At 52.0% G+C, this 12,593-nt stretch overlaps 3 protein-coding genes across 3 annotated transcripts; 1 reads left to right on the top strand and 2 right to left on the bottom strand.

Moving 5' to 3' along the window:
- Positions 1–598: 598 nt before the first annotated feature.
- QC762_0017900 (uncharacterized protein) lies at positions 599–4,990 on the top strand. Its single transcript, XM_062883046.1, has 9 exons — positions 599–1,256; positions 1,333–1,420; positions 1,477–2,735; positions 2,813–2,964; positions 3,029–3,151; positions 3,220–3,299; positions 3,404–3,565; positions 3,658–4,055; positions 4,131–4,990. The coding sequence occupies exons 1-9, from the start codon at positions 804–806 to the stop codon at positions 4,890–4,892; spliced, it is 3,477 nt and encodes a 1,158-aa protein (XP_062749297.1). The 5' UTR covers positions 599–803; the 3' UTR covers positions 4,893–4,990.
- A 226-nt stretch (positions 4,991–5,216) lies between these two features.
- Positions 5,217–6,425, bottom strand: PTR2_1 (peptide transporter ptr2; the record flags this gene model as incomplete). Its single annotated transcript, XM_062883045.1, has 2 exons — positions 5,217–5,818; positions 5,873–6,425. 2 exons carry the CDS (start codon positions 6,423–6,425, stop codon positions 5,217–5,219), a joined length of 1,155 nt encoding a protein of 384 aa, XP_062749296.1.
- A 3,790-nt stretch (positions 6,426–10,215) lies between these two features.
- Positions 10,216–12,569, bottom strand: QC762_0017880 (uncharacterized protein; the record flags this gene model as incomplete). The annotated part of the gene is given in 3 exon segments (XM_062883044.1): positions 10,216–11,504; positions 11,519–12,280; positions 12,335–12,569. 3 exon segments carry the CDS (start codon positions 12,567–12,569, stop codon positions 10,216–10,218), a joined length of 2,286 nt encoding a protein of 761 aa, XP_062749295.1.
- Between the last annotated feature and the right edge of the window lie 24 nt (positions 12,570–12,593).

The following is a 12,593-nucleotide window of genomic DNA, read 5'->3' as shown; positions in this document are numbered from 1 at the left end:
CGACCGGTGAAAAAAGGAATGTAAAATAATTACGACATAGTTGTGGGTTGTGGTACATGACGGGATGCCACCATTGCCGTGCATGTGTTAGATCATGTAAGAAAGAGGGAACCGCGCATATCCCCTTAATTTATCTCTTGCCCAATGCTCCTCGAGCTTTCATCCGCTGCGCATGCAGCCTTTGGCGCGCCCCGTGACACACACTGTCCAGAATGCAAAGGGGAGATGATGTTCACTTCACCGAACCCCTTTTGACCCTGAATTTTCCGTGTAAGACATACCTAAAATTTCATGCCATATTAGCTGATACTTTTCGTTCACCACGTAAGCGACAGATGCGAGTGTATAGTGATCATATGGAGAATGACCTAAACCAGAGATAGGTAAAATACGAGCTGACCAATCATCTTTAACCTGTCATGGTTATGAACATTACAGAGCAATCGATCCATGGTTAGGCGAGCATGGATGGCAATTTGATGATAATCTAAGACACTGTGTATCTGATGAGACCCTCCATGTCTTAAGCGATCTGATCATATAACTGCCGTCAGAACAGCCATTTGCCGGTTACTCGTAAGTGATAGACCGTAGCTCAGAGTAGCCAGATACAAACTGAGAGTCTGGTAAGGCCCCATGACACCCAGACATCTGAGCCACTCACATGAATCTTCCCTGTGTTCGTGGCTTTCTATATTCTACCTTTTTCTATTGATCAGTTTCTACACCCTCTAGACAGCTTGTCTTCCGTCAGTAGACTGAAACACTTATCAGGCGCAGACACGCTCGTAATCGACTCTATCATGCGCTCATTGAACGCACAGCAACACATATGGCTTGCTTTATTCCTCTTCCTGGCTATTGTCAGCGTTCAGTTCTGGAGCTACGCCCCAAAGGACCGGTCAAGTCATTCCGAACTGACAGCTCGACAACGTTTGCCCGTTACCGGCAACGACACCACAGCGTCACGCTCGACCGCGAGTTCCAACAACTTGGAAGCATTTGGACAGCCTCCCGCCGGCTTTGCACGAGTCCTCGTTGATGACCCCTATACATGTGGTCCTGGTCGGCCGTGCTCCAACGGAGCGTGTTGCGGTCCATCGGGAAACTGCGGTTACGCCCCTGCTTATTGCGGCACAGGATGTCTTTCGAATTGTGATGCGAAAGCCCCATGCGGGCAGTACGCAAAGATATCCGGAACCACTTGCCCTCTGAATGCTTGCTGCAGCGAGCATGGGTTCTGTGGGACGACAGAGGTACAGGGACTAATGCCTCTCCTTTTTCGTCTTCTGTGAGGACGGATGCTGATAATAGAGTATCCGACTTAATTAGGAGTTTTGTCGGCCTGGGTGTCAGTCAAATTGTGTTCTGGAACCGCAACCACCGGGCGGTTCTCCCAAGAATGCATCCATGGATATCTGTAAGAATCTGTTAGGATACCAGTAATAGAATGACTGGAGACTGACGATGTGCCAGTAATCGGATACTATGAGTCTTGGAGTTACCGATCGAAATGCAACCAGAAATCCCCCAGCGATCTCCCTCTGACGGAGCTCACACACCTCTTCTACGCCTTTGCTTTCATCGAACCGCGGAGCTATGCACTTACCACCATGGACGACGAAACTAGCGAAGATCTGTGGCAGTTGACAGTCGACGCAAAGAAATTCAATCCAAGCCTCAAGGTATATGTGGCAGTCGGAGGCTGGACATTCTCAGACAATGACACGGTCACCCAACCACTCTTTGGTGAAATCGCTAGCACGGAATCGAACAGCCAAAAGTTTGCCGACGGCGTCGTCAAGTTTCTCAACAAATACGGATTCGACGGCTTAGACATCGACTGGGAATATCCGGGAGCCCCTGACAGAGGTGGCAAGCCCGAAGACACCCCAAACTTTGTGCTGCTGCTGAAGACCCTGCGGTCAACCTTTGATGCCTCCCCGCGCCGGCTGGGCATCACCTTCACCATCCCTTCCTCGTTCTGGTACCTCCGATGGTTCGACCTCCCCGGCCTACTCCAGTACGCCGACTGGGCCAACATGATGAGCTACGACCTTCACGGCACCTGGGACCGGAACAACCCCATCGGCGCCATCGCCCAGGCCCACACCAATCTCACCGAGATCAACCTCGCCGCCCAGCTTCTCTGGCGTGTAGGCGTCCGGCCCGACCAGGTAGTCCTCGGCTATGGCTTCTACGGGCGATCCTTCCAGCTCGAAAACCCCAGGTGCTCAACCCCGGGCTGCCCATTCAGCGGCGGCGCGAAGCAAGGCCCGTGCTCCAAGGAGGCCGGGATCCTCATGTACTACGAGATCCAGGCCATCCTCAAGCAGGTTCCCAACATCAAGCCCGTGTTCGACCGCAAGGCGGCCGTCAAGTATTTTACTTTTGACAGGGACCAGTGGATCTCGTATGATGACGCCGAGACCTTTAAGCTGAAGAAGGAATGGGCCAACCGGATTGGTTTCGGTGGCAGCATGATCTGGGCTGTTGATACGGACGACGACAAGTTTTCTGCCATGAGTGGGCTGGTAGGGTATCAGGTCTCTCACGTGGACACCTCCTTAAACGGCGTTGTGGCGCTGGCGCAGACCTCCAAAAACGTTGCCCACAGCCTGCAAGGCGAGAACGGGCAGGGGTGCAGGGTCATCAAGGAATATGACTGCAAGCCGGCCCGAGACCTGAGGTGTTTGAAGGGTGAGAGTTTGGTTGGTTGGGATAGAGATGGCTGTGTAGGTTCTGCAATTCCATTGTTCAAACTGGCCTTGGTCTGTAAGCTACTATACTAATCGCCGTTACCGATCTCCAGGGTAAGGAAGATGAAGGCAAGCCGATTTGCTGCCCCGAGGACACGGCACCTCAGAAGTGTGTGTGGCGTGGCAGCGGGAATGATGGAGGGATATGGGGTGACTGTAACGGTCAGTGTCATGCCGGCGAGGCGAGGGTGTTGAATTCGAGATGGTAAGTGCCTACGTGTACTTTCAGTCGTCTTGTTGACTGTCGACCTGTCTGACCATAATCTCAGGGGCGGCGGGCCCGAAAAGGATCGAGAGTCCGACCCCTACGTCTGCGCCAGGGGCAACAAGGTGTTTTGCTGTGAGGCCGGTGATTGGAAAACAGTGATCGATGGGTGCTACTGGACCGCGTGGTATGTAGATCTCATTTGTGAGCTTCCGTTTCCAATGTCATAGTCTGACCATCGCTTCAACATTAAAGCTTCGGTGGGGGTGACTGCGGTACTGGCTTTAAAGAACTGGCTACCAAAAAGGGGGCTTGTCCTATGAGTGGTGAACCCAGTGAGTACATTCATTACCTTGCCTGTTCAGCAAGCCCATCATATCATCACCACTATGACAGGTGTCTTTGGTTTACTGACCAGTACTACGGCATCTTCAACAAGAATACTGCTGCCCAAATGACACACCTTTGCATTCGTGTACGTGGAGGGGTAGTGCCCCGGAGTGTGTAGATAGCAACTGCAAAATGCAAGAGGATGGTAAGGACTTGGCGGAGGTACAGGTGGATTCCCATGCGGGCGGCAGCTCGTGGAACCTTTGTAGCTGTAAGTCCACAAGCCTTTCCTTAACGACAGGCCATGTAAAAAAAGGAAAGGGGAAAATATGGCTCGATACTCACAATAGGAAAACCACTCAGGGGGTAGAAAAAAGTCCATGTGCTGTCAAGTCAGCAAGCGACTACCACCACCGTTGGTTTGTGATAAGACAACCTGCGACCTGGACCCTGCTGCCTGCATTGACAATGATGGGGAGTTTGACCTCATCACACAAAGGCGAGGCATTGTGGTTCTTGAAAAGCGAACCGCACCGAGAAAGTTCAGTTGGTGGACGACCAGCGGAGCAGAGATCACCCAGTGGTCCCTTGCCTACGTCACTGGAAGGGCACTATGGAGGCTTGCTCAGCAGGGATTCTTGGATCGCTATTACGATGTACACTCACAAAACTGCGATAATGCAAGGGTCGAATCTCGACCCATTGAGGAGGGTGGTGACCTGACGTTGCCCCCTAACCTCCAAGTGGAACACCCACTGCCGGTGAGGGGTTCAGATTTGGATTGTCTGTGATTGTGTCATAATCAGTCCACTTGCTAACAACAACAAATACAACAGCTTGTTGCAGTAGCCCGTTTTGCAGCAGTTGCCAACCACGGTCAACACTGGAATGCAAGACGCGCCGGATATATAGGCAGAAACGGTCGACCTATTGGGCAACTCACTCCCGAAGGACCGCAAACCAGGACGTCTGGCATAAGAGCCGAGTTCTGGCAGAACGTCTGGAATAACGCGAACGGGCTTCCGGCCGGCTTGCCTCCCGTTACACCCAACTCTTCGGATATAAGGCGGCCTGTTGAGCGCCTCTACGAGGCAATAGGATCCAACCGCAACCCGGCGCCATTCACCTTCCTCCACGCAGCCGTCAATGCACAAAAGGGGCGAATCGAGGGATATGTCCGTCCGATGTCTGAGAAAATACTTAAAGAGTATTTGGCCAACGCTCAAGACGGCGACGAGACGGCGGTTAATCGCTTCCTCAATCCGCTGCGCGAAACTCGTGGCGTCTTCCAGTATGTGCGGGATGATCAAGTCGTGACACAGCTAGACGGTGCCGTGTCGGCCATCTATCAGCAGCTCGGCCTGATTGAACGGAATGTGTTGGAAGCGCAGGGGCTGACGGCTCATTGGAACGAGTTCTACCCGCACTACTTTTCCCAGGTGTCAGAACTTGCGCGGACATGGGCCCAAGACCATATTCGGGCGATCCGTGAGTACTACGACGAGCATCCAGATACTGTATATCGAGATGAAGTTCTAAAGGAGCTCAAGGAGATTGAAGATAGCATTCCGGATTGGAAGTACAAGTTTGAAGATTGAGGGCTTGTGGAGTTACCAAAGAGAAAAATATGGACCTGCACTACTTTTTGAAAACCGTTGAACTGTTGCAAACTCCATCTTTCTGTTGTTCGGGGCGTGGTGGTCGTATAGCGTCACAAGGTGGTGGTGTTGCAGTGGTGTTGCAGTGGCTTCGCCCAGCTATCGCACAGTGGTGTTGTGGAAAGAAAGACGTTATGTCAAGAACTCAAAAGCGCCAGCCAGAAAAATAAGTTGAAGCTAATCACAGCTTGTCCCAAACTTTGCATTTTGCGCCTGTTCTTCCAGCTGTACCTTCCACCTTTCATCGTTTTGTCGGTCGCATCTTTATTTATTCGCATCGTTGGAAAATTCTTTCGCCTGCAGTGTCCACAGTCGGCCCCTACCTCCCTGTCCCCAGCTCATCTCCTGTGTTGAGCACAAATCCTCCCTGTCAATATACCTAAACGTAAAATAAAACACCACAGTCGACACCGCCCCTAGAATCGTCGGCGTGGCAAACACACCCACCAAATTTGGGTCGTTGATCCCTGGCGCGGAGAGCAAGCCGACAATAGGAGCCATACCTGTCATCAACAGATTAATACTCGAGACAAGCCCCTTCATGTTCTTTGGCGACCGACTGTACGCAATTCCATAAGCCATGACATTGACAAAGATCTCCAAGATGGCCGTCAGAATAATGGGTATGCCGTACCACAGATAGGACATATCGGAAATTGTCTTCGAACCCTTGGGGAGGATCTCGGCGCATGTCGTCGCGTTGTAACCACAAGGGGACCCTTGGTAGGTGTAATGTTGCAGAATGGCAAAGCCCGAGGAGCCAATGGTGCACAGCGCGAAGCCAAAAGTCATGCGGCTGATGGGGCCCCAGTAGATGCCTCGCTTCTGTAGAATGGGGTAGATGACGTGGTTCATGAGGGGGACCACTGGAATGGTGTCAGCACAGCAACGTAACCGGGAAGCTGCAGGGGATAACTTACTAACGACAATACTGATCGAGTTCAGGTTGTCGAGCAAATCATTGGGCAAGCCATAGGTATCCAGACTAGACGTCAGAGCATTGGAAGCCGCACCAAGAGCGCCATCACTGATAGTATAAATGGGCGTAAAGGCAAAGATCCCGCAGGCCTGAAAGGCTCGTCTAACATCGTTGACAAACTCGTCATCGTATCCGTACTCCTTCGTGCTGCCAGCAGCAGTGCGCACACTCAGCTTGCCCTGTTCCCAAAAGCCGCTGCGGCCGATGCTTTTCATGCCACCATGACGAAGACAGTCGCCGAGCACGCTGAAGACGTTGGGCAGATCAGAGCCGCCGGGTGCCTGCTTGATGAGCCTCGGGTTGAGGTACCACAGGAGCGGGGGAAGCATGAGGCACAGGATGGTCGGGACAAGGTATGCCACCCAGTGGCCGACGATCTTGGCCAGGTATACGGTGGGAACACCAAAGCAGGCGCCGACATTGATCAGAAGGTAGAACCACAGCATGACGCTGTTGAGGGAAGCCTCAGGATCCACAATGACTCTCTCGCACATCATTCTCAATCACATGTGCGACTTCGTGCGGACTTTGGTCCATGACCATAAGGGAGATGTTGGGCTTAAACTGGGCTACGAAACGTGTCAGCAGTCCTGAAATGGGCCATCTTGTGCAATTACTTCCTTACTGCGCCGATGGCCAACATGGAGAGAGAAATGGCAAAGGGTATCAACGTCTTGCCATACTGCAAAACAGAGGGGAGCGCGGATGAAGTTCTTGTAGACTTGGAAACAGCCGTAGTATGAGGCGCGTTCGGCAAACTCGACGGCGCAGAGGTAGTAACAGGAAGCCGGCATCTTGCCTGCAATGTGGGGCAGGGTCGCCTTTTCCTCCTCGGTGGGCAAGACGAGGCCATTGACCGTCTCTCCGACCTGATCGTGGATGGCATCATATGGGGGGCCGTATTGGGGTACGTCTTTGGTGTTCTTCCCGGTCAAGGGAAATGTATTGCCGCTTTTGGACTTGGGTGGGGTGTGTAGTTAGGAGCAGCACTGCCTCTTCCACCCTAGCCTCCTGCCCATTTCAGCCTGGAAAAAATGTGTTTGATTTCGAAATGTCCAAATTAACTAGCTTAAGTTCGAATACCGAATTTGAAAATCAAGGTAAAGGCCTAGATACATCGTGCGATAAACCAACATACTGCTTGTCTTGACTACAGTTTCGTTTCATATTTACATACCTACCTAAGCTCTTTATCGCATTCAATCAACAAATTAGCAGTTATGGCGTCATACCTCCCTAGTTCCCTTAGCATCAGCTGCCGCTCTCACAGGCTTAGTTACTGCAGTTAAATTATCTTGGGAGCTGTCTCGTATGATAAAGAAGAAATATGAGTAGCGTGTACTGAAGGATTATGCTAATGAAATTAACACCAGGCTGTAAGTAAGACTTTATGTTACACGGTAAATAAGCAATTAGCCGCATTACGGCCTAACCGCTATCTACCTGCACAATTAATGGTTGGAATCAAGGCGGACAATCAAATGCCTCGCGGCTATTAAAGGAAACCAGATCAAATAAAGTTTAGTGTGGCGCTTGGAACTACGTCAAGCCAACTAGCCCGATCTCGAGTTGTTCGAGTGGGCCAAATGACGTTTCTACCAAGTGTTCTAGAGCCACCTGTCTACATGGCGAAACAGAATACTCGAATGGATGAAAGAGGCGGGATCTAGAAGGATCTAGAGTATTGCGACGGGCTATAAATTAACGGAGCCCCCCAGACCCCTCCTGTGTCACGCTATGATAGAAAAAAAGAGAGAGAAAAGAATGAAAGATCAGCTTAGGTGTCTGTCGTGAACGTGATAGTTAGGACGCGTCCCGAAGAACAGCCAATAGCAACTGTTGATGCCGCTACAGCTGAACAGCTTGGCTGATATTCCACAGGCAGCCATAGCCGGTTTTCTGAGTCCTTCATAATCCATCTGTTGCCCAAGCCAATGCTATAGCCTTGGTAATGTGGGGGATTGGCATCGTCTAATTTGGATGCGATCAGCTTCGAATCGAGGGAAGACGCTACCGACCTGGCGTTACTGTAATCACCCTCGAGCGTCTGCGTACATGACCCCGTGGCCGCATCCCAGATCTTGATGGTGTTGTCGTCTGATCCTGACGCAACCCACTTCGAATCGGGCGAGAACGCTACCGACCAGACTGAAGAGCCATGTCCCTCGAGCGTCTGCCGGCATGCATTCCAATTATCCTCTACAATTGGCCCCGAAGTAATCCACTTCCGTTCTTTTTGCGTAAACGCTGCCGTCGGGGTCGAGACTGGCCTTCCTCCTTTTCAACTCTTTTCGAGTGGGGGTAATCGTGACTTGATGGTTGTCCGTGGCGTTGTTGGAAATGAATTCCCAGGCATCATATTTGGATACCAGCGTACCTGCATCTGCGGACTCCTGATCCTCCAGCTTGAGCTCCAGTGACGGCGTCTGGGTTTTGCTCATGTTGTCATCGGTGGCGCCGGTCCTGCTAAGGGGTGGTATTGCGGCATCGACTCCGCCATCACAAACAGACGTATCAAGCCGCTGTTTGAGCCGAGAGCTAATGTGGAGGGATACAGTGTGCCGAAACGCCCGCATAGTGGTTGCGAAGATTGACCGGCCACGACCTCATTGATGCGATCTTCATGCGCACAAGTCCACAACCTCGCTGGAGTCTTACAGAGAAAGGGCCACGAAGAATGAGGGACCTTTTTTCCTGTCGAATAATTCGATATTGTTGTACCAGGGAGGTCTGGTGGTCCCCGAGGAGGACGGCATGCGCGCCAGAGTGCTCGACGAAGTGCACGCCAGAAAGACGACTGCCCACCCAGGGAGAAATAAGACGAGGTCTTTGATTAAAACTCATTACTGGTGGCCAGGTATATCCATAGATTCTGACAAATATGTCTCCAATTGCCTGATGTGCCGAGCCTCAAAGGTTCCAAGGGACAAAACGCCAGGTTTCCTACACCCGCTCCCGGTGCCTGAACGAGGATGGAAGGATTTGGCAGTAGACTTCAAGTTAATGCCGAAGGACAAGAATCGATACGACAACCTGATGGTCATCGTTGATCGGTTGAGCAAAGCGACTTGGGCAACACCATGCTTCGTCAATGCCACGGCCCGCGATGCCGCCAAGATGTACTACAACGGTCCTTTCCGTATTTCCAGTTTCCCGACACCGTTGTATCGGACAGAGGACCCCAATTTGTGTCCAACTTTACTGACGAACTGAGCAAGATCATGGGAGTCACCTGGCGCCTTTCCACGGCTGGTCATTCCCAAACCGCTGGCCAGGTGGAGATCTTAAATCAGATTGTGTGGATGGAGTTTTGAGAGTGATCTTTGTGGGATATGAGAGCGTTTGAGCGGTATTTAGAGCGAATTCGAGGACGAATTCGGGATTTTGAAGGGGGGGTTGATGTCACAGCCCTGGCTCAGGACATGTGGGTCTACAGCACAGGCCACGTGAGAGTCACGTGGATGCTTTCACAGGTCCAAGCTTGCCTATGTCTAAAGCCATGCTTGCAGCCAGGCTTTGTTTGCTTTCCGTTTTTGCCCCTTCAGCTTACTATTTAATCAAATTGGTCAGACTTATCGTAGCTTGCCTCGACTATCTACCTCTCCCGTGACAAGTATAACCTTTATACCTTCACTTGTGTCACGGCGGTTGCACCGTGACCGTCGTTGATCCATTGGAGCTTGGCTCGTCCAGAGCACGGGCCAATGCGACTTGAATGACTTCGCATCACGCTGCCGCGAGACCTGTTTGTAGCTCTTTGAGCTACGTCTTCACAATAGAGCCTGCCCGTACCCGACGGAATAGAGCCCTGACTGTAGCTTAGCTGAATATTACTGTCATTAATCCGTCAACCTGTCCTGCCCGTGACAGGTACCCCTGCTTCAAAGTGGAGCGGAACTTTTGGTACACTTTTCAACGGATTGTACTACAATCCGTCTGATAATAATAGGAAGGGGCCGAAATTTGTGTCCATAATTTCAATGTTGAAACTGTCTCCTCACGGGCCGGCTTCATCCTTGGCTGCGGCTGGCAACAATGTATCTGGGCTCACCTTGCACAGCTACACCCCAGCTTTAAAATTGGGCAACTGGGACGGTCGATGACAAAAGCACTGCCTCTTTCGGTATTTACCAGTTGCGTAAATGACAAAGAATGTAGCCATTGAAATGTGCATATAATAACGACTCGGTAGCTGCATAATTGTACACTCGTATCACAAAAGCAAAAGTCAAAGTACATTATCCAGATACAGTAGACCATAAAAACGAAACTAAGAAACATGTTCTAGCTACCCCACTTGGTGACGGTGGCCAAAGACGACAGGGTGTCTGGATGCTCTGCACCAAGTCGTCGCTGCCGAGCCTGGGCACAGTCCTTCATTAGTGCTAAGGCGGTCGAGTGTCGACCTTGGCTTTTCCAAGTAAAAGCGAGGTTGGCCATGCTCGTCAGCGTATCTGGGTGATCGGCCCCAAGCTTGGTCTTGCGAGTCTCCATCACCTGCACCTCCAGCTTCTCGGCCTCCTCCCACCGGCCCTGGTTCCAAAATGTCGACGCTAGGTTGGCCATGCTCGACAGCGTATCTGGGTGATCGGCCCCAAGCTTGGTCTTGCGAGTCTCCATCACCTGCACCTCCAGCTTCTCGGCCTCCTCCCACCGGCCCTGGTTCCTGTATGTCGACGCTAGGTTGGCCATGCTCGCTAGCGTATCTGGGTGATCGGCCCCAAGCTTGGTCTTGCTCGTCTCCATCACCTGCACAAACAGCTTCTCGGCCTCCTCCCACTGGCCTCGGTCCAAAAGGACCAGAGCAAACAGTGACATACTATCTAGACTCGCCGTATCCTCTTTTCCAAGTCTATTCTCGCGGGCTCGTCTCGCTTTGCCCACCATCCGCTGTGCCATCTCGTATCTCCCTTGCGACCATGCAAACCAACCCCCATTATACAAAAGTGTCGCCCATATGTCGTTCCTATCGTCGCTGGGTTGGTAAGCGACGGCCACTTGAACGTGTGCGAAGAGATTTCGACAAGTCGCCCAGTTCTTGTAGTTTCCAGTTGGGAATGACGCTGCCATTCGCTCAATAAACTTCTGTATGAACGTCTCCTGCTGCCCCCATTGTTCCAGCCACTTCCTCGTTGAGAACTGCACAAGCCCGTGCATCTCAAACTCGTCCATCTCAGTCATCGCTATGAGGCAGTAGTCTCTCAGCATCGCCACATCATCTTCGAATCCATCATCAGTGGTATCTGCACTATCATCCGTGAGGTCACTATCTGTGTCACTATCCATGTCATCATCTACGGCACCATCTGTAGCACTTCTGCCGTTATCAAAGTCTGTATCTCCGTCCTTGTCTATACGCCGTCCTGGAATATCCTCCTTAGTAACTCTAGGAGGTTTTAAAACCCAACCAGGGATACCTTGCCGGTCGAAAAAGCTCATAAGTGACAAGAGATCCGCCGCAGATGGCCGCTTAGACCGGATGTAGTCAAAAGATATTTGCCATGTGGTAAGAACCGCGTTCGATGCGCCTCCATCCCGTCGTAGGTCCCCAGCATCGTACTGTAAAGACTGCTCTTTCTATGCTCACTCTTCCGGAACTCAGCTAGGTACTTCTCGGGCGAGCTCCGCGGCGCCCTTGCCTGTATGTAGGCGGCAGCCTGGCTAATGGCCAACGGAACGAGGTCGAGCGCCTGTACGAGATCGGCCGCCACATTTAGATCCGCGGGCGATCCTAGCTTCTTCTCCAGGAGTGCGAGGGCATCTGTCTGCGCCATCGGTCCGACTTCGATCATATTTTGACGGCGCCCGGTCAGTCTGAATGCTAACTCCCTGTTACGTGTTGTGACAATAATCGATCCATTTTGGCTCTGCGGTAGGAATGTCGCAAACGGCCGCCTCTCGCGCTCATTGCCGCTGGTCGTGCCGTGGGCAATATTCGCGTTGTCGAACACATCGCGGTCGTCAGCGCTGTCAAGGATCATGATCCATCTGCCGTTCCGTTCGTTGGACAGCCAGCTGTACACAAGCTGTGGGATGTTGGCCTTGGGCTCGTTCCGGCCGGCCAGCTTGACGGTGTTGGCAATCGTCCTGAAGCCATCCTCGACGCGCTCATACATTCCAGCGTGGACCCAGAATACCCATATGTCCGGCTGCTTTTCAGTGATCCGGTGAGCGAACTCGATGGCCAGCTGCGACTTGCCGATACCGCCCAAGCCTACGAGGGCCACACGAGCGGCGGGCTCGGAACATCGCCGGTCGATTTGCTCGAGAATGTCTCCGCGGTTGACAAAATCGGGATCGCGGGAGAAGGGGATGGTCGCGAATGGTCGCGGCGGGGTTTCTGATCGTTCTGGGGAAGTTAGCGGTGCACCCCTCGACTCTCACAGCGCTCTGGTAATCTTACCTGGCGCCTGCGGGAAAGTATTGTAGATCGTCCCCCTGTTAGTCCCCACCTGGAAACCATTGTTATAGTCGCCGAAACGATAACTGTCTGACATTGCACTTTCTATCCTGAGCTCGTCAGCGTGGCGGAAGCGTAGAGAAAACTTGGGTTTTACGATGAGGTAAGTAGCGTCAAGATCGAGCCATTTGTGTGTTTTGTAACCTCGTGGATGGAGGCGAAGATCGGAAGTGGGCATTTTTTATATTTGTAGAGTTGCTTG

This window comes from Podospora pseudocomata, assembly GCF_035222375.1.
Source record: "Podospora pseudocomata strain CBS 415.72m chromosome 1 map unlocalized CBS415.72m_1, whole genome shotgun sequence".
Classification (NCBI taxonomy): domain Eukaryota; kingdom Fungi; phylum Ascomycota; class Sordariomycetes; order Sordariales; family Podosporaceae; genus Podospora; species Podospora pseudocomata.
This window is presented reverse-complemented; position numbering and strand designations above follow the sequence as displayed.

Bases quoted from the DNA above. Each gene is read 5' to 3' on its own strand.
- QC762_0017900 (XM_062883046.1), top strand. From the start codon at position 804: ATGCGCTCATTGAACGCACAGCAACACATATGGCTTGCTTTATTCCTC. The intron at 1,257-1,332 runs GTACAGGGACTA...CGACTTAATTAG, and splicing joins GGTTCTGTGGGACGACAGAG to GAGTTTTGTCGGCCTGGGTG. The intron at 3,300-3,403 runs GTGAGTACATTC...ATCTTCAACAAG, and splicing joins TCCTATGAGTGGTGAACCCA to AATACTGCTGCCCAAATGAC.